Genomic DNA, 21309 nt, shown 5'->3' on the forward strand with positions numbered 1-21309 from the left:
ACAGCCATTTGCAGGGCCCAGCCCTAGGCAGGCACGAGCTTGTTGTGTGCCCCCCACTGAGCCCTTGTTGGCGTAGGTGGCCCATATCTCCTTGTTGAAGGGGGAGCGAGTGCTCCATTGCCTTATAGATAACTAGAGGGCCTTCCTCGGGGATCTGTGGTCAAGGCTGACCCAGTGAGGCTGTCCCAGCCAGCTGGCCCTCGCATCTGGCTGGATCTGGTGCATGAAGCTCTCAGTGCTTGCCTGCTGGGCGAGGGTGTCTCCCCCAGCTTGGGTGCCAACATTAGACACTGCAAAGGAGCTGTTCTGCACACATCCTTTAGGTAGTGTTATAAGAAAGTAAGTTCTAGGCCAGTCACAGTGGCTCACGCCTGCAATCCCAGCACTTTGGGAGGCCACGGTGAGAGAATTGCTTGAGCCCAGGAGTTCGAGACCAGTCCTGGCAACATAGAGAGACCTTGTCTCTGCAAAAAATTAAAAAATCAGTTGAGTGTGGAGGCGCCCATCTGTAGTCCCAGCTACTCCAGAGGCTGAGATGGGAGGATCACTTGAGCCTGGGAGGTCAAGGGTGCAGTGACCTGTGGTTGCACCATGACACCCCAGCCTAGGCAACAGAGTGAAACCCTGTCTCTAAGGAAAAAAAAAGAAGAAAATTCTTCAGTCTTGTTCTTGGCCAACACTTGCCACGGCTGACATGACTTGTTATGTCTTCTCTGGTTGGATTCATCCCTTCATTCATATGCTTAATCCTTGGAGAAAACCAGGAGATCGGTGCCTTACGTTGTTTGCTTGAAATGTCATGGCCCCATGTCACCCAGAGTGGTAAGACATAATTGTGTGTTAGGAATACACCACGCCATGTATCACTGTGAATACAGAAGGGGGCTAACAGGAGCAAGAGGAGGCTACTGCCTCACAGGGTCAGCCTCCTGGCTCCTGCCAAGACCCTTTAAAAGGTCTGATATGCCAATGATGGTTTAACAGGACTTTGAGGCACCGCCCCCTCCTGTATTTGTGATGCTGCACAGCATTCGGCGGTCCGAATCTCCTGGCTGGCTGTACTTACTACCGTTTTTCATGTTTTTCTCCAGGCTGGAAGACCATCACACACCTCCCCAGACAGCGCAACACCCCACAAACAGCCACCCGCAGGCCCTGCCAAACCCTCACGAGGCTGTCTACAGGGAGGGCAAGCCCAGCACCCCGGAGTCCCGCGTCTCCTCTTCATGTAAGAACACGGGCAGCACGACGGGTCAGTTCTGGGACTGTGATGTCTAGAACCCACGCGAAACAGTAGCAGGAGTGGCAGACGCACACCTGCTCCCGGGAAGCCCTCTGGTCTCAGCCACAGCCCTGTGTCACAGAGGCTCATGGGATTCCCAGCCCACAGCCAGACCCACGCTGGGCTGGTCCTCTGCGTCCCTTTCTCGGAGCACTGCCTGCTGTCCCGTCTGGGAGCTCCTGGGGCAAGATTTCTGACTGGTGAAAGCCGGCTTTAATATGAATCTTCAGAAGAGAAATCCCAGGCTGATGTAGCTCAGAATCCCTGGTTCTGGTAGCTCAGATTCTCGTGCAGAGGAGGCCAGCCGCCTGCTGGAAGGCTGGACCGAGGCAGAAATGTGCAACTAAAAGCACAAACAACTCTGGGATCCAAACGCGTTTGAAACTTCCAGCTGAGTTAACCAGAGGCTGATGGGAGATAAAAGTATTTTTTAGATGCCAGAAAAAATATATATGCTTTGAATCAGAAATGTACAAAGTATTTTTTTTTTAATTTTTGAAAGGAAATTAAAAGGATTATGAGCAGTTCAGATAAGACTCTAATTTCCATTTGAGTAGGAAAAACAACAGAGGAACGGGTTGGATTCCTGTCTGAGAAACATCTGAGAACTTGCATCTGCTCACAATTGGATTCAGACGCTTCCAGACCCAGGTGCAGAGCGGTAGCCAGTGATGAGTCAGCAGTGGCTGGGTTATGTGGGACCCTGGGTCTCTTGGTGGTGAGCAGTTTCAGAGGTTTTGCCAGCATTGATCATCAGTTATTTTGCCCGTGCTTTACTAGAGCTGTCAATATTCGTGTGCTCTCTAAAGGTGAGCAGCTTAGTAATTTCTCCAGAGATTTCTGCTGTCAGGGTGGAGGTCTTAGGGGGCGTCTAACAAGTTTTGCCAGTTTGACTGAATGCCATTGAGTTAAAACTGATTTCAAATTCTTAGGCCTGGACTTCCTAAAAGGCTCCACAGTACATTCAGGGTAACGTAGGGGTAACATCCTTGCTTTACCAAAATGACCCCTAAGAGGCCCTTTATTTTTGCGCTGATTGGATGTGCCTTTGGGAAGCTGCCATGCTGTTACCTGCAGAGCGGAGGCACTTGAGGTTGGCATGGATGGAAAAGGCCAAGGAGCGGCTGCTGCAGTGTTCACGTTATTGTTCTTTTCAAGAGCAGTTTACTTGAGCCCTGACAAAGTCTGGGCCCAGGCACATTCCAGGTCCTTGCATGAACAGGGTGGGCACCCACCAGGAGACTCAGCCTTGGTGGTCATGGGTGGTTGCCAGTGCTGCTTCCTAGGGAGGCAGCAGCTGCCCACCAGCACCCCCAGTTGGACCAGCTGGAGCCAGAGCAGTGCTCTTCCCAAATCCTGCTGTCGATGCCCCCATTAACCTGCCCCAAATGCTGAGACTGTGTTCTGAGTGTCCCTCCTTCAGGCCTGCTCCTATTGGCTCAGCCTGGCTGGGACCCAGGACACTGACCCCCCACCCTGCTCTTTTCCACCTGCCAGAGACCAGGAATAGTCGCTACCCTCCCTGGTCCTGCCAGGCCCGCTCTGAGCCTCAGGCCAACACCCCTAGTCCTCCTTCTATTTTATTTTATTTTATTTTACTTTAATTTTATTTTATTTTACTTTATTTTATTTTATTTTGAGACAAGGTCTCACTCTGTCCCCCAGGCTGGCGTGCAGTGGCCAATCATACATAGCTCATTGCAGCCTCACACTCCTGTGCCTAAGCGATCCTCCCACTTCAGCCTCCTGAGTAGCTGGCACTACAGATGCACCACCATGCCAAGCAAAGTTTTGTTTTCTTTAAATTTTTTGTAAAGATGGAGTTTTTCTGTTGCCTGGGCTAGTCTTGAACTCCTAGTCTCAAGTAATCCTCCCGCCTGAGCCTCCCAAAGCACTGGGATTACAGGCATGAGCCATCATGCCTGACCCTCTTAGTCTCCTTTAAAATCCTTTTACTTGACAAAAAGTTCTTCCTTTGGAAAAACCGAGCCCCAGGTGAAGTTTCCTCTAGGTCATGAGTAAGCCTTTGCCATGCCTGGAGTAGATTCCCATTCTGAGTTACTTTCTTTCAGACAGGCCTGCCCACGGCCTGCTGCGTCTCCCCGGTTGGCCTCCCTGCCCCTCTCCCTATCCTGTCACCTGCCTCTGCCTAAGGGATAGATGGCAAACAGGCCTCTGCTTCTGTGCTCCATCTGGGCTCTGCAGATAAGGGGACTGCGATTAAGCCCGTTAAGCCAGGGGATGAGTGATGTGGAGGGGGATGAGCATCAGGGAGAGCAGAGAGCAGGCAGTGCTGGGCTGGGCGTGGGCGCCCCTGAGCCACGCTGCCTTCTGTTTCATTCCTTCCCTGCTCAGGAGCTTGCTCTGACTTCCTCCAGACAGTCCTGCTTCTCCATCCCTCCCCTCCACTTCAATTGATTGATAGATTGATTGATTGATTGATTGATTGTAGAGAAAGGTGTCTCTCTGTGCTGCCCAGGCTAGTCTTGAACCCCTGGGCTCAAGCGATCCTCCCACCTCAGCCTCCCGAAGTGCTGGGATTACAGGCATGGGGCCCCCTCCACTTCTCTTCTCTCGCTCACCTTGCCCCAGGCCCATCCTGGCCCCAGGCAGTACTCCCCACAGGTCTCCTTGCACACAGCTCGCTGCTGAGTCTGGCCTGTGCTGGGAACTAACGCCCCACCCAGAGACCCCGTGGAAACCCCCACCTTCACATTGAGTTTCTTGAGGAAGAGCCTTTGTGCTTTGCGTTCAGTCAGCACTGCAGGGAAAACTCATGAGGGGGAACCTGTTGGACCCTCAGACTGCTTGATCGGTTGAACGCAGGGCCAGAAAGAACATTCTAGGCAAAAGACTCAGCCCCAAATGCCAGGAGGAAATAGTTCCCAAGGGAAAAGGCCAATAATATGGCTTAGCATTTTGCAAAACATTGGCCTGAGGAAAGCTATTCTCATTTCCCCACCAACCGGGACTATCTTCAATATCAAAATCACATGCCTTGGGACTTCATAGCCCTGGGAGTTAAAATGCCCAGCCCTGTCTGATGGACCAGCAGGCAAGAGATACTACTGTCCCAGGAAGCCCCCGGTGCACACCCATGGCTGCCCCATCTCCTGGCTCCTGGCTCTCTTAGTTAGGGAGTCTCTTGTTCTTTTTTTTTTTTTTTTTTTTTTTTTTGAGATGGAGTCTCACTGTCTCGCCCAGGCTGGAGTGCAGTGGTGCGATCTTGGCTCACTGCAAACTCTGCCTCCCAGGTTCAGGTGATTCCTCTGCCTCACCCTCCTGAATAGCTAGGATTACAGGCATGTGTTACCATACCCGGCTAATTTTTGTATTTTTAGTAGAGACAGGGTTTCACCATGTTGGCCAGGCTGGTCTCAAACTCCTGACCTCAAGCTGCCTGCCTCAGCCTCCCAAAGTGCTGAGATTACAGGCATGAGCCACCATGCTCGGCTGGTCTCGGTGGGACCTCTGAAAGTCTGCAGTGTGTCCTGTGCTGGAGGAAGTAGGAGAGGAGAATGGGACAGTTGAACCAAGACCACCTCATGGTCTCGGGACACTCCAGCTCAGTTCCTCCTTTTTATGACCACCCCGTCCCCTACCCTCACACGCCCTGGGAAGCTCCTGATCCTGGTCCTAGAGGACTTGCCTGACGTGGGCACAGCTTTGTGACTCCACACCTTGTAATGGGGTTCCCCTGCGTGTAGCCCAGCAATTCAGTGTGACTTCACTCAAGTATTCTCTTGTACACCTATGCTTTGTCTCCTGGCCTTATTCTAAGCACATGGAGCAGGTGCCACCTGTCCTGAAGCTCTATTTCTAGACCCAGATACAGGTGGAGACCGCCCAGTGCCACCTGCTGGGTTCTGGTATCAGAAATAGATTCTCGTTTGGGTCAAAAGAGAATTATCTGGAAGTCAAAGCCCCTTGCTACAGGGAAACCTGCAGGGAAGATCCCTTTATATTTAAGATTAAATAGATCACATTGCAAAGCCGCAGAGCTGCTTCTAAAATGAGAGAGCTGAGAGGAGCTTGGCCTAAGGGAGTTGCGGATGCAGCCTCTGTCACAGTCACTGCAGCAGTGACATGGCCCCCCTCAGCTGTAGGAGAAGAGGAGAGGTGGGGTGGGAGAAGGGGTACGTGGCATCTGAGATGCAGGAACATCTGTCCCCAGGCCATTGGGGAGCCCTCCATATGCTATGATGCTCTCTAGGATTCTCCATCTGCTTCCCCGTGAAGGGCTCCTGTGTATCCCAGGTGGCCTGGTTCCGGGTGGGCATTAGCTACGGCACCAGTCATTGGGAGTGAGGGCACTTCCTGGCCACCCCGGGTGTACTTAGGGGTTCAGCATTAAGGAGCCTTGGGCTGCTCAGTGAGGAGCACCCTACCTCTCAGGTTGTTGGTTTTAGCAGATAAAACTACATGCCACCCAGTTACATTTGAGTTTCAGATAAGCAAATATGCCTCCACGTTTCATCTGGAGGTGCGTAGCCATGGCCCAGGGAGACAATTCGTTGTTCTGAGGGCTTTCCAGAGGCTGAGGGGTGCCAGGAAGGCTGAGCGGCCAGGGTGATCTGCACCTCCCTGGGCCGTGCCTGTTGCCGCCAGCAGTGTGCCTGCCATCCCCCGCTGCCTGGCAAGTTCCCGGACTGCACGAGTAAACAAGTATCCCAAGCCACAGGCGCCAGGGAGCCCGCAGGGCCTGGCCTGGGGTGTGTGCTTTTCTTGGCTTTCCAGCCCAGCCCAGGAGAGGGCATCCTTAGAGGGGCTCCACAGCAGATGTGGACTGAACTTTCTCTCCTCCTCCCCAGCAGCCATCAACGCCAAGCCAGGAGAGTGGCTCCCAAGACCACGCCAGGAGGAGCCTCATCCGGCCCCCACGGGGACCTCCCGCCAGCCAAGGGAGGTGCCCCAGGACCCAGGCAGTGGAGAGACCACCAGGTAAGGGGGATGTCACTAGACCTCAAACCTTACTCTCAGTGCTCTGGGAGTGGGTGCCCCACGCCGGATGCAGAGCACCCAGGAGACTTGGAAGGCTCCTCTGAGGCCCACCATCTGACAGGGGAAGCCAAGGAGCAGTGTCAAGATTCCCGGTGAAGTGCAGCTACCACTCCTGGCCACCCTCGGAGGGCTGTGCTGCCTGAGAGCTGTCAGGCAGGCGGGAAGGACACGGCACTCAGAAGCATGCCCACAGGACCAGTTTTCAGAACTGCCAGGCGGACATGTCCGGGGCTGTGTGATGGGGTGACTTAAGGACAGTGTCCTATCTTAGCTTTTTGCATTTGGAGGAGGTGGGCTGGAGGGCAGAAAGATGGAGAAGGAGGTGAGTAAATGGTTTGGCTCAGAGGTCACTGCCTGAAACAGAAACTGGGCCTCCAGGCCGGGGCATGGTGGCGCACGCCTGTAATCCCAGCACTTTGGGAGGCCAAGGCAGCAGGAGGATTGCTTGAGCCCAGGAATTGGAAACTAGCCTGGGCAACATAGTGAGACCCTGTCTCAAATAAATAAATAAATAAATAAATAAATAAATGAAAAAAAAGAAGAAGAAACTGGACCCCCAAGCAGAAGAAAAACAGAACGATGTCCTCTCTTCCACTGTACCACGTGAGCACAGACTGGCCCCGTGGGTTATTAGGCTTTCTTTAGGGTCTAGAAAGGACCTTTCCAATCTCGCCAGCTCTTTCTTTTGGATCTGGAGAAACCTGTTCAGGGAGAGGGGCCTGGCCTGGGTCTCAGACGCTGCCTGTCCCTGACCACCAGGCATGCCAGCTGCCTCTCACCACTTCCTCCTGGCCATGAAGGAAGCCAACCTCCTGGGGTGAAATACGGGGCTGGAGCAGGCTCAGCTTAGTTCTGGGGGCCCCGGGAGAGGACAGGCAGGAAGACCGAGCAGAACCTGCACCCACTGGTGGGGAAAATCAGAGAGAGAGAAAGAGGCAGGAGGAGAAATCAATGGGAAGTGGCAGACAGGAGGAGGATGCAGGAGAAAGGGGGTGCAGACGAGTGTGCTGAGCTTCCTTGGGTGGGGATGGGCTAGAAGCCGAAATTGGAACTGTGGGAAGGATGGGAAGGACTTTAGGACCTGGGCTAGGGAAGGGTGGGGACAGTCCTGGCCAAGAAGCAGAGGTGTCAAAGGTGGCCGCATTACTGGGGGAGGGGCCAAGCCCCTGGACTCCTCCAGTCCCACTGCCAACCTGCCTGGGGACCCAGGGACCCACCTCCCCTACCTGGGCCTCCCCTCTCTCTGTGGCTGAAGAGGAGCTCATCTGCCAGACCAGGGGTTCTCAGGCTCTCAGCATCCCCCTGAAATGGGGACTCAAAATGAGAGACCACTGAGGGGTGGGCCACAGCTCTCTCATGCCGCCAGTCCAGACTGGATCCTCCCCTGCGGTTCAGCCAGGCCAAACGTGCCCTTCCGGTGTAGGCCGCTTCTTTTTACTTCCTGCAAATGCTGAGTTCATTTCTGAGGCTCTCCACTGGGACAGCCCTCTCTCCCCAGAAATAACTGTTTTCACAGTAAGTAGGCAGCCGACCCCGAGAGACCTCATTACATCAAGCAGGGTTGCCTCACTGGCCCCCCAAGATTCTGTTGGGCACAAAGACCCCTCAGGGTCCAGCCTAGAAGTGCCCTCCCCTTGGTGTCAGTCACTAAAGCCAACTCGCATTTTAAGCCTGGGGGATCAGTGTGAGGAAGAATAGGATGGAAAGAGGGAGAAGTACAAGTTGTTCCATCTCCCCCTTCCTCCCTCACTGGCAACATCATCTGGAATATTACGGCATTCTAGATGAGATATATATATATACACCTCATATGTATGTGGTATACCTCATCTAGAATGCCATAATATTCTAAATGATAAGAGGCCATCTCTTGTCAGGCTGACTTCAGCCCCAATTCAGGTCTCAGCTAAGCATCCCTTCCTCCTGCCTGACCCCAAAGTGCGGGTCACGCCCTTCTGCCAGGCTCACAGGAGCCAGAGTCCCTCCGTGAGACTGTGGGGAGACCCCACTGTGTTGTCATGTGGCTGCCTCTCACTGCCTCAGAGACAAGCACAGTGTCCAGGCATAGAGAGTGTGCAGGGCCTGCTGGGTGTACGGGGAATGTAGGGCATGCAGGAGTGTGCACAGTGTGCAAGGTATTCAGGAAATGCATGGCTGCAGGGAGTGTGCCAGGAGTGCAGGAAATGCATGGCTGCAGGGAGTGTGCCAGGAGTGCAGGAAATGCAGGGCTGCAGGGAGTGTGCCAGGAGTGCAGGAAATGCATGGCTGCAGGGAGTGTGCCAGGAGTGCAGGAAATGCATGGCTGCAGGGAGTGTGCCAGGAATGCATGGCTGCAGGGAGTGTGCCAGGAGTGCAGGGCTGCAGGGAGTGTGCCAGGAGTGCAGGAAATGCATGGCTGCAGGGAGTGTGCCAGGAGTGCAGGAAATGCATGGCTGCAGGGAGTGTGCCAGGAGTGCAGGAAATGCATGGCTGCAGGGAGTGTGCCAGGAGTGCAGGAAATGCATGGCTGCAGGGAGTGTGCCAGGAGTGCAGGAAATGCATGGCTGCAGGGAGTGTGCCAGGAGTGCAGGAAATGCATGGCTGCAGGGAGTGTGCCAGGAGTGCAGGAAATGCATGGCTGCAGGGAGTGTGCCAGGAGTGCAGGGCTGCAGGGAGTGTGCCAGGAGTGCAGGAAATGCATGGCTGCAGGGAGTGTGCCAGGACTGCAGGAAATGCATGGCTGCAGGGAGTGTGCCAGGAGTGCAGGAAATGCATGGCTGCAGGGAGTGTGCCAGGAATGCAGGGCTGCAGGGAGTGTGCCAGGAGTGCAGGAAATGCAGGGCTGCAGGGAGTGTGCCAGGAGTGCAGGAAATGCATGGCTGCAGGGAGTGTGCCAGGAGTGCAGGGCGTCTGCGCTGTGCTCCTGTGCCTGTCCTAGGTGGTCAGAGTACCTGTTGATGAACAAGTGGGAGAAAGGGAGAAAGAGTGGTTCTCTATATGGCTTTGGTGGGGAACGTTTGTCCCCTCAACTTCCCTGAGCTCTGCTCTCTTGCTCTTTCAGGTGAGGTCTCACACGCAGAAGAGGAATTGGTAGATGGGCAGGAAGCCCCTGGGACAGTGGGGCCCTGGGTCAGTGGTAGACTGAATGATGGCACTGGTTACTTAGCTCAGCTTTCAGGTGTTTTAAGGCTAATGGCCACTCAAGCTCTGCTCCAGTGAATTCCAGCAACTGTCTTGCTGTAAAATTGCTTTCTTGGAGGCTGGGGAATAAAAGTCCAGACCTGCCAGGCATGGTGGCTCATACCTGTAATCCCAGCACTTTGGGAGGCCGAGGTGGGTGGACCACGAGGTCAAGAGATAAAGATCATCCTGGCCAACATGGTGAAACCCTGTCTCTACTAAAAATACAAAAATTAGCTGGGCGTGGTGGCGCGTGCTTGTAGTCCCAGCTACTCGGGAGGCTGAGGCAGGAGAATCGCTTGAACTGGGAAGCCGAAGTTGCAGTGAGCCGAGATTGCGCCACTGCACTCCAGCCTGGACGACAGAGTGAGACTCCGTCTCAAAAAAAAAAAAAAAAAGCCCAGACCCTACAATCGTACTGCCTTCCCCCAACCCCCGTGGTGAAATTTTCCTTTTCCTTGGTCAGCTTCTTAGACTCCTTAGATTAAGTAGCAGGAGAAAACTAGTGTTGATCAGGCTTTAAAGATGTATTTAAATTAAGAAAGAAATGCATATATCCTGCGAAGAGCCCAAGTGCTCCCCACGAAGTATGTCAGTCCACAGAGGCTGACTTGCGCCCCGGAATGTGCAGGAAGGTGATGGCAGGGCTGCCTTGACTGTCACTTGTCGGTCCTTCTCAGCATGGCCCTGCCACTCCAGAAGAGCAGCCCCAGCCGGGTGCCGGGTGCTTGTGCCTGGAAGTTCACCTCCACGTGGCCTGAGGACAGGTGAGGGAGGGGGCTCTGTCTGAGGAGCTCCTCGCACCCAGGCCCAGGACACGATCAGAAGCAAATGTCAAAGATCCTGTCCTGCCACAGATGAGAAGTGATTATTTCGCAAGTGCTATGACATTTTTAAAATGAGAAGAGATTGTACATATGTCTACATGTAAGCCTTTCCCCTCATGTTTGTCCCTGAGGATGGACAGCAGCTCCCAATGACACATTCATGCATCCAGCTAAAGAAACAACACATGCTCACGCCTGTAATCCCAGCACTTTGGGAGGCCGAGGCAGGCGGATCCCCTGAGGTCCAGGAGTTTGAGACTAGCCTGACCAACATGGGAAACCCTGTCTCTACTAAAAATACAAAAATTAGCCAGGCATGGTGGTGCATGCCTGTAATCCCAGCTACTTTGGAGGCTAAGGCAGGAGAATCGCTTGAACCCAGGAGGCGGAGGTTGCAATGAGCCAAGATCGTGCCACTGCACTCCAGCCTGGGTGACAGAGCGAGACTGTGTCTCAAAGAAAAAAGAAAAACGACACATGAAGCCTCAGGAGGCCGAGGAGCTTGAGACGTGTTGCCCAATGTGTGCCCACGGCACAGGAGCTATGTGTGCAGCTGGTTCCTGTCTGCCTTTATCTGGTGTACTCTGTTCTGGCCCATTTCCCCACCTCTGCCCCTTTCTGGGTTTTCTCATCACCCAGATGAAATGTCCGCAGCAATAACTGAGAGCCGGTTACGAACCCTCTGGGCAGAGTCGCCTAGGGGCCCTGAATGCTTTTGTTTGGCCTTAATGCAAACAGAAGGGACACAGGATCCTCTGCTGGGTGATGCTCAGCAGCCGGATTATGACTCAGCAGCATTCCAAACGCAGGGAAAGATTCAGCATCTCCCGAGGCATGTTATGGCTCTTCCCTCTCAACACAATGTTCCTGTTGATAAGCTGAGATCCCATAAGGGCCAGGCTGCTCTAATAAACAATCAGCTACCTTGCAGAGCACCTCCCAACTTTCCCGTATATCACCCTTTACGTTTTTGCCAGGACCCAGTCCCGTGCGTTTCTGCGGCACATGACTTCCCGTATGTCATAGGTGACTGCCGTCCTGGACTTCCTTTCCACATGGTTTCTCTGCTCTGCCCTAATCTGGCCTCATCTCGGGCCAGACCAGCACCATTTCCTGGCCCTGGCTCCTGGCTGCCTCCAGGCTGCTGAGCTCACCATGCTGGGGGGATGGCGGGCCCTGAGGCCACCAGGGGCTCAGCTGACGCTTACCAACAGCCGTCCACCCCACCTCCCACTGCATCCTTCCCAGAGCGGCTAGAGCGTCCAGTGCAGGGGCCTAGCCTCCTAGGTCCACACAGGCACCGCCTGCAGCAGCCCCCAAGGTGGTCAGACTGCCTCACGGGGTGGGCTCTGCCAGGCCAAGGGGCAGCTCCCTGATGCTCTGCTGAGGGCCACTTTCTTTTTTTTTTGAAACAAAGTCTCGCCCTGTTGGCCAGGAGTGCAATGGTGTGATCTCAGCTCACTGCAACCTCCACCACCTGGGTTCAAATGATTCTCCTGCCTCAGCCTCCCGAGTAGCTGGGATTAAAGGCATGCGCCACCGCCCGCAGCTAATTTTTGTATTTTTAGTAGAGACGGGGTTTCACTATGTTGGCCAGGCTCGTCTCGAACTCCTGACCTCAGGTGATCCACCCGCCTCGGCTTCCCAAAGTGCTGGAATTATAGGCGTGAGCCACCGCGCCTGGCCACGAGGGCTATTTTCTCCAGTTCCAGTGGGAGGGGCCAGCCAGCGGGAGCCCCAGTCTGAGGAGGCTCATTCCCACCACTCACAGCCATGTCCTAGGGAGAGGGGGGCAGGCTTAAGGTATATTAGTTAGGACTCTCCAGGGAAGCAGAGAAGCTGATTTTAGGGAATTGACTCATGTGATTGGAGAGGCTTGGCAAGTGCAAAATCTGATGGGGTAGGCCAGCAGGCTGGAGAGTCAGGGGAGAGTTGCAGTTCAGGTCCAAAGGCCACCAGCTGGCAGAACCCCTTCTTGCTCAGGGAATGCCAGTCTTTTTCTGTTATGGCCTTCAGCTGACTGGATGGGGCACTCATGTTATGGAGGGTGATCTGCCTCACTCAGAGCCCACTGATTTAAACGTTCATCTTGTCCAAAACAGAACTTCACAGAAACATCTAGAATAATATTTGACTGAATATCTGGGCACCATGGCCCAGCCAAATTGGGCCACCATGCCTGGCCCATAAAAATAACCATTATGGGCCAGGCATGGTGGCTCATGCCTGTAATCCTGGCACTGTGGGAGGCCAAGGTGGAAGGATCTCTTGAGGCCAGGAGTGTGAGGCCAGCCTGGGCAACATTAGCGAAACCCTACCTCTAAAAAAATAATAAAATTTTAAAAATTGGGCCAGCCGCGGTGGCTCGTGCCTGTAATCCCAGCACTTTTGGGAGGCCGAGGTGGGTGGATCACGAGGTCAGGAGATCAAGACCATCCTGGCCAGCGTGGTGAAAACCCTGGCCAGGGTTTTCTACTAAAAATACAAAAATTAGCCAGGTGTGGTGGCAGGTGCCTGTAGTCCCAGCTACTCGGGAGGCTGAGGCAGGAGAATCGCTTGAACCAGGGAGGTGGAGGTTGCAGTGAGCCAAGATCACGCCACTGCACTCCAGCCTGGGTAACAGAACGAGACTACGTCTCAAAACAAAACAAAGCAAAACAAATTTTAAAAAATTATTTGTAATGACCATCACATAAGGACTTTGATACCCAGTGCCAAATTGCTCTCCAAAAAGACGGTGTCCTCTTCCGGTTATCCTTGGGGTGGGAGGTCACGTAGTCCTGGGCCCTGCTGCCCAGGCTTTCTCTCCCTGGGCTTCTTGTTGACTCACCTCAGCTGACCCTGACCCTGCAACTTGACCTTGCTGCCCATTGGCTTTAAGGCGCCATATGGAAGCCAGTTATCCCTCCTGGACTTGCACAGCCAGCTCCTCCAACCCTGGGGGGCCCTGGCTGCCTTTGAGGGCTGCCTCCCAGGCTAGCTGGTGCTGGCTGCCCTGCCCCCCAAGACCATGTGATGGTCCAGGAGCTAACCAAGCACTAACCCCTGCCCTTACCACTGCCAGGAATAGTACCGCTATTCATGTGAGTCATTTTTACTAGGTTTTCTGTTGTTCCTTCTTAAAATATGGCAGGGCTACACTTAAAAATGCTAAAGATGGTAAATATTGTGGATATTTTACTACAATTTAAAATAAGTGAACTGGCCGGGCACGGTGGCTCATACCTGTAATCCCAGCACTTTGGGAAGCAGAGGTGGGTGGATCACCTGAGGTCAGGAGTTTGAGACCAGCCTGGCCAACACTGTGAAACCCTGTCTCTTCTAAAAATACAAAAATTAGCCGGGCGTGCTAGTGCATGCCTGTAATCCCAGCTACTCGGGAGGCTGAGTCACGAGAACTTGAACCCAGGAGGCGGAGGTTACAGTGAGCCGAGATCGCACCATTGCACTCCAGCCTGGGCAACAAAAGCAAAACTCCATTTCAAAAAAAAAAGATAAATTAAAATAAGTTAACTATTATAATAATGACACAAAATGTCAAAATATGAATAGTAAAACATAAAAATTTGAATCAAATAATATTAAAACACCACATTTGATGGCTACACACATTATACCTGCATCAAAATATCACACTGTACCCCATAAATATGTACAATTATGTATCAGTTTAAAAAAGAAAGAAGCCACCTCACTAGACTATGTACAAAGCTCCTTTGTATGTGTAAACACATCAGCAAAGCTTTCATGTAATGATTTGACAACCCAGTTCCCTGGTCAGATAGCCCCGTGTATCTGTGAACTCATCCCATCAGGAGATGCATCCTGATCTCTGATCCCCAGCCCCTAGCAGAATTCTCAGCACCATGAGCTCTATCAATGAACGAAAGAAAAGCAGAGCATCCATTCATTAAATCCGAGTATATGCATCAGAAGAAATAATACCCAACTCTTGTAAATGCTAACGACAGTCTGCGTGGACGTGTGGAGAGGGTGGGGTGAGACTCATAAAAGCAGAGTGGTAACAGGAGCCTATTACTGTACCTACAAGTAAGCAACAATGTCACATAGGCAAAAGGTAGAATGTGGAAAATATTTAGGGGAGTAGTGTTATGAGTGATACAAAAATTTTAATTTTTGAGACAGGGTCACACTTTGTTGCCCAGGTTGGAGGGCCGTGGTGTGAACAAGGCTCACTGCAGCCTTGACCTCCCAGGCACAAGTGATCTTCCTGCCTCAGCCTCCCAAGTAGCTGGTACTACAGGCACGTGCCACCATGCCCAGCTAATTTTTGTATTTTTTTTTTGTAGAGATGGGATTTGGCCATGTTGCCCAGTCTAATCTCGAACCCCTGAGCTCAAGCGATCTACCTGTCTCGGCCTCCCAAAGTGCCAGGATTACAGGCATGAGCCACCACACCCAGCTATGTTACAATTAAAAAATAATAATAATAGGGCTAAATCCCTACTATACTTTTGAACCTAGTTTGAAGACTTCTTACCTAAAAAGTATGAGCAGTTTGTATACCACTGTTTTCCAATTTGGATTTGGAGACTTTTCAGATATAAGTATTATTTTTTAAATTATTTTATATATGTGTGTGTGTGTATGTGTGTGTGTGTGTGTGTATATATATATATTTTTTTTTTTTTTTTTTTTTTTTTTTGAGGCAGAGTCTCACTCTATCGCCCAGACTGTAGTGCAGTGGCACAATCTTGGCTCACTGCAACCTCCACCTCCCGGGTTCAAGTGATTCTCCTGCCTCAGCCTCCTGAGTAGCTGGGATTACAGGTGCGCACCACCATGCTTGGCTAATTTTTTGTATTTTTAGTAGAGACGGGTTTCACCATGCTGGCCAGGCTGGTCTCGATCTCCTGACCTCATGATCTGCCCGCCTTGGCCTCCCAAAGTGCTGGGCTTACAGGCGTGAGCCACTGCGCCTGACCTATTTTTCTCATTATTAAAGTGGTATATTGTCAATGTAAAAAAAGGCATATAGAAACAAATCAAACCAAAGAATCCCACAGTCTCCTCCCAAGTCCTACTCCCCAGAACCATACCTCCATCTAAGGGGTCCTAACAACTGGGCCCAGGATATGACCTCACTGAGTTTTCACAGCTGTTCCTTAGACATTTTACAGGCAGGGAAACTGAGGCTCCCAAGGTATCAGGGAACATCCGTGCAGTCACCTTATGGAGAGCAGTGGGGCCGGACCCAAAGCTCCATGGCGCAGGGATTCTTTCCCATTGGTGCCTGCATTTCCCCACCCTATGCCCATTGTCTCCTTCTGCCTGTGGTTTCTTTTTTATGTATTTGTTTGTTTGTTTATTTATTTATTTATTTATTTATTTATTTTGAGACGGAGTTTCGCTCTGTCACCCAGGCTGGAGTGCAGTGGTGTGATCTTGGCTCACTGCAACCTCTGCCTCCCAGGTTCAAGCAATTCTCCTGTCTCAGCCTCCTGACTAGCTGGGACTACAGGCGTCTGCCACCACGCCTGGGTGATTTTTGTATTTTTAGTAGAGATGGGGGGGTCTCACCATATTGGTCAGGCTGGTCTCCAACTCCTGACCTCAGGTGATCCACCTGCCTCAGCCTCCCAAAGTGTTAGATTACAGGCGTGAGCCACTGTGCTCGGCCAGTTTCTTTTTTTCTTTTCTTTTTTTTTTTTTTTTTTTTTTTTTGAGACAGAATTTCGCTCTTGTCGCCCAGACTGGAGTGCAATGGTGCAGTCTTGGCTCACCGCAACCTCCTCCCAGGTTCAAGGGGTTCTCCTGCCTCCTGAGGAGCTGGAATTACAGGCACCCACCACCCCGCCCAGCTAATTTTTGTATTTTTAGTAGTGATGGGGTTTCACCATGTTGGCCACGCTGGTCTCAAACTCCTGACCTCAGGTGATTCATCCACCTTGGCCTCCCAGAGTGCTGGGATTACAGGCGGGAGCCACCACATCCGGCCCCTCCTGTAGTTTCTAACACTGTGGTAGCTGGGACTCCAGGTTGCACGTTTTGTTCTAGGGAATGTGCATCAGCCTTCACCTGCAAGCCCCCGGCCCCCGGCACTCCAGAGATGCTGGACTGGAACCTACCCAAGGCAAAGGCGTCAGTTCTGGCCCCTCCGTTCTCTTCGTGTGGCCCCCAGCAGGCCAGCCGCCCCGGCTCCACAGCGTCCTCCACAAGGGGCCTGCAGAGTAAGTCAGCCTGGGCCCCGCTGGCATGGGAGGATGGCTACCCGCCCACCCGGAGGGAGGGGCATTTTGCTGCTGTATTTGGCCCCACGCTCCTGTGTGTGCCAGGCCAGGCCAGAAGGGGAGAAGGCTGCTTCCCTTCCAAACACAAACAGGCCCCAGCGGGCGGCTTCCTTTCCTCCAGGGACAGGTTCTGCATGAATCTTCCTTCCTATTAAATTCCCTTTGGCCTCAGTGACTCAAACTCAAGCTGAGGAGGGAGACCTCCAGGCAGGTCACTGAGAGAGAAGCCCCTTCCCCCCACCCTCTGTGGAGCTTATAGATTTGGCCCTAAGCTGGCCCTACTGCCCTAGGGTTAGCCCTGAAACTCAGACCTGCCCTGGTGGAAGGTGGTCCAGCCCCTGGTCCAGCCGCTGTGTCCCTGCCTGGCCCAGCCTCTCAGGCCACCCCCAGGTCAAACAGAAGCGGGTGTCTGCTCGCTGGCTGCATGGAGGGGCTGTCAGAGGGCCTGCAAATGGGATGGGCCCAAGGGCCCCCACTCTCTCCCTGGGGCCTCCCTCTCACCCTCTCACCTGAGGCTCACTGTAAGGACAACTTTGTCTTTCTCTGTCGCCTTCCAGCCTCTGCCAGTTGATAGCCCCTCCACCTCCACGCCCCAGCTGAGCTGAACCTTTCTAGAGGGCTTTACCAAAACTCAGGGGAAACAAAAGGACAGAACAAAAGAAGGTCAGGCAGGATGAAAGGGGTCCCGCTCAGGATATGCGCATTTCTGTGGCCGCCCCCAGCCCGCCCCACCCCACTACCTTCCTGGCCGGGCCCTGGGCGCTCTGGTCAGCTGGGGACATGCTGGGTTGGAAGTGGGGGTAATGGCCATGGCTGGGGAGCCAGGTTGGGACCCCTCCCGCCTCCCACTGGGAAACACGCCCCAAACCCCAGCCGAGCCAGCCGTAGCCCAGGTCAGGTGCAGAGGAAATGCGGCAAATCCAGGGGTGGCTCAGCCAGGAGGAAGGTGCCACTGGGGCAGGGATCCCCAGTTCATAGCGACAGTGACACCAGCAACTGGCGGCTGGCCTGGCCCCACATCTAGCAGCATAGCATGGTCGCTGTGTGGACGGCTCAGCTAGCCATGGGCGTTGTGTGTCCTGTGGGCTCAACTAACCTGTGAGCTGTTGCCAGCAAAGCTGGCTGAGCGACCTGCACCAAAGGGCCTGCTTCCTGTGAGGAAAAACTGGCCTGCCAGTCGAGCCCCGGCCACAGAACAGGCGACCTGGGGGAGGGAATGTTCCCTCACTTCTAAGCCGGCTGAAAGAGGGACTGAGTGGGACAGAGGGGATTCTGTGCGGAGACCGCACAACGCTGGAGTCTTGCTCTGGCTTTTCTCTCCAGGCAGCCAGTCTCACAGGAAGTAAGGATGTCCCCGGGTGTCCCCATCACGTTGCCGGAGGACCAGCCAGCTTCCCGCTCCCAGCTGGCAGCAGCTGCCAGTGACGGATGTAAAGGGACAGTTGTCCACAAGACTCTGGGAGCTGAGGGGAGGCCGGCTCTCCAGGCAGCACCAGACAAAGACCATCGCAGCCCCACCGGCCGGGTCACTTTCTCCCAGGGCAGAGCCACCAAGGAGGGCCGGGGAGAGCCTGGAACTGCGTCCTGGTGAGGGGGATTTCCTGCTCACCCTTCACACACACAGGAGGGGGTGGCTTTTGCCCGCGGGAGATCTTCTGGCCCCAGAAACAGCAGGTGCTGGATTTGCAGCCCTGGCCCTCCAGGCCCCAACGGGGCGACAGTGTGGGGCCAGCCTGGAGCAGGGCCTTTCCAAGGCTGCTGAATCCAGCTCTCCTCACTCAGACCGACTACCGGGACCCAGAAGGAACTTAGGTGAAGCTCATTTTATTCTCAAGCCTGTGTCTCAGCAGCAAAGTTGGTGTTTTCTTCCTCTGTTAAAATCTGAGAAAGAAGGCCGGGCACAGTGGCTCATGCCTATAATTCCATCACTTTGGAAGGCCGAGGCAGGCAGCTCACGAGGTCAGCAGATCGAGACCATCCTGGCTAACATGGTGAAACCCCGTCTCTACTAAAAAAATACAAAAAAATGAGCAGGGCGTTGTGGCAGGCGCCTGTAGTCCCAGCTACTCGGAAGGCTGAGGCAGGAGAATGGCATGAACCCGGGAGGCGGAGCTTGCAGTGAGCCTAGATCATCTCCCTGCACTCCAGCCTGGGCGACAGAGCAAGACTCCGTCCCAAAAAAAAAAAAATCTGAGAAAGAATATGGCGTGCTCCACCCTCTTCAAAGCTCTGTGCCTCTGCACACGTTTTTTGAAGGCCTTAAAAAGGTCGCTGGTGTGACCAGGGAGCACCTTCTGCCTCCCTCCCTGCACCGGGACCATAGACACAAACAGCTCTACCCACAAAGTGGCCCGTCCCGCGGGGCAGGCCTGTGCACCCCTCACCAGGGCTGTCGTCAGAGTCCAGACTTAGGGCAGAGGAAGGATGTTTGCCTTCAGGACCAGCAAGTCACAGATGTCCTGGATGTTACCCAAGCTCTAAAATCAAATAAAACCCATCAGTATTTAATGCTGTGTGTGTGTGTGTGTGTGTGTGTGTGTGTGTGTGTGTGTGAAGGGAAACGGAAAGCAGATAAAAGTCATGTGCCCTCCCCCAGGCACCTGATCTGCCCACCAGACCCTTCAATGGGGACATCTCTGTGGTCCCAGTGGTCGTAAATAAAGGCTAAGCGCTGGATTTTTCCACAGCCCCCTGACGCCTCAGGAGCGCAGGGAGAGGAGGCAAACAGGAGGCCAGGTTACCCAAGGGATGACCAGAAGCTCATCCAGGGCCAGGACCCCGGTTAATCTTGTGAGTTCTTGGCAGTGGCTCCAGGCTGGGCACATTAGATACTGTCGTGTGACTGGCCTGGTAGCCACCTCTTGGCTCTCCGGAAATGTGTGAGGCCACTCTGCGCTCCGGGAAGAAGGTTGCCGTCCTGACCTGTCAGCCTCCAGGCCCTCTCTGAACTCCTTACTTGACCTGGAGGCTTCGGGAGCAAACCCACAGCTCGCCCCTGGTGTCAGGGGTGCAGACAGAGGAAAAGTACAGAGTTCCCAAATGCTACTCCTCCGTGGTGAGACTTTGAAAAGGTGTAGAGTGGTTGCAGACGAACAGCAAAGGAGTGAAATGGAAAAATCTCTCTCGCTCCCCACAAGAAGTCCACTCCCCTCCGGATTCCTCAGATGCCACTGGCTGGCACAGCCTTTCCCGCCCTTGGTGTGGGAGCAGCAGAAATCCAGGGGATGGGAGAATCATCGGGGTCAGGTCAGCGTCTACCTCGTATGAAGTCAACAACTACTTTTCCCTCGAGCCTACCAAAGAGCTAAAGTCTGATCTGTAGTTGTCTGATGGTTTGAGGAGAAAAGATAGTCTTTTAGAGAAGTGGGGAGTATCCAACTTAGGGTCAAAATACACTGAGATTAGGCTGGGCACAGTGGCTCACACCTGTAATCCCAGCACTTTGGGAGGCCAAGGCAGGCGGATCACTTGAGGCCTCCAGGAGTTCAAGACCAGCCTGGCCAACATGGCGAAACCCGGTCTCTACTAAAATACAAAAAATTAGCTGGATGTGATAGTGTGCACCTGTAATCCCAGCTACTCAAGGAGGCTGAGGCACAAGAATCGCTTGAACCTGGGAGACGGAGGTTGCAGTGAGCCGAGATCATGCCCCTGCACTCCAGCCTGGGCGACAGACAGAGACTCCGTCAAAAAAAAAAAAAAAAAAAAAAACAGTTGCGATTACCAGGTGAGATACGGGTGGTTCTTCCGGGAAAGTGCTGAAAATATCACCCAGGCCTCAGCACCACACCCTGGGAGAGTCCACTCCTGGGCGCACGCCTCTGCATTCCAACGCTGACAGCTAGAAATATACTTTGTAAAATACCAACAACTTATTCACAAATATTCCAACTATCTACTGGCTCCAATGAGCTTGCTGAGGATGGGTATGACCAAAGTCTAAGGGGAAAAAATCGGAAACACAAATAAACCTGCTTAAAGGTCAGGTCTCCAGATGGAGATCCGAGCAGATGGCTCCTAAGGTTTGCCCCTGAAAACTACCAAGGGAAGCCACAGAGAAGGATATTTGGACCTTCTAGAAAATGGTAAGGCCCCAGGTGGATTATGCTTCCTCTGCCCTGGAGGCTGAGCCACCCCTCTGGTTACCTCGTATCTTCTGGTTTCTTCTGAGTGGGACTTGATCTCATTTCTGCATTAACAGCAAAGTGGAACTGTCTGGCAAGAGCTTAAATTAGGACCTGTGGTGGGGACTTTAATAGGCAGGTGGAGGTTTGAGATCCAGTTCGCTGCCAGAAATTAGTCAACAGGTGAGGAAAGATTTGACCCAAATCAAAAGAGCTAAAAAATAATAATAATAAGATAAAAATAAAAATAAAAAACCCAGATGAACAAATAAGGTTCATGCAAAAAAAAAAAAAAAAGCCATGATAAAATATCAAACTTTTTAATAAAAACAAGTCTGGCCCTGTACTTGGATGACCCCACCTGTCTTGTCTAACCCTAATCCCAGCCCCAGTTTTAATAACACTGTATTTACAAAATGGGCAGCTGGGACGTGGACCAGAGTTACCAATTTGATTTTTTTAAATATTGCATTAAAGTATTACATCATTTGTCTTCATACTGAGTTTTGGGGTATCCCTTTAAATTTTGTATGCAAGGTGAATACCTCACCCCCTCTTCCTAATCCTGGCCTAGAATCTGGGGGATCCCTCTGACCCTCCCACAGTGCCTGATAGCACAGCCTGTGGCTGGTGGTGTGCCTGTTTGCCTATCTTTCTCTCTCCAG

General features: G+C 52.9%; 1 protein-coding gene across 2 annotated transcripts in view; it reads left to right on the forward strand.

Annotated features, from left to right (window-relative positions):
• Window positions 1-20918, forward strand: part of ARMC9 (armadillo repeat containing 9) — a 181235-nt gene extending 160317 nt beyond the window's left edge. For both annotated transcript variants that reach the window (XM_025405229.1, XM_025405230.1), the window contains exons 22-25: window positions 1092-1228; window positions 6094-6223; window positions 16288-16460; window positions 17844-20918. In XM_025405229.1, the coding sequence (XP_025261014.1) occupies window positions 1092-1228; window positions 6094-6223; window positions 16288-16460; window positions 17844-17866 (463 nt within the window). In that variant the 3' untranslated portion in view covers window positions 17867-20918. The remainder of the gene's footprint in view (window positions 1-1091; window positions 1229-6093; window positions 6224-16287; window positions 16461-17843) is intronic.
• The last annotated feature ends 391 nt before the right edge of the window (window positions 20919-21309 follow it).

This window comes from Theropithecus gelada, chromosome 12, assembly GCF_003255815.1.
Source record: "Theropithecus gelada isolate Dixy chromosome 12, Tgel_1.0, whole genome shotgun sequence".
Lineage (NCBI taxonomy): Eukaryota > Metazoa > Chordata > Mammalia > Primates > Cercopithecidae > Theropithecus > Theropithecus gelada.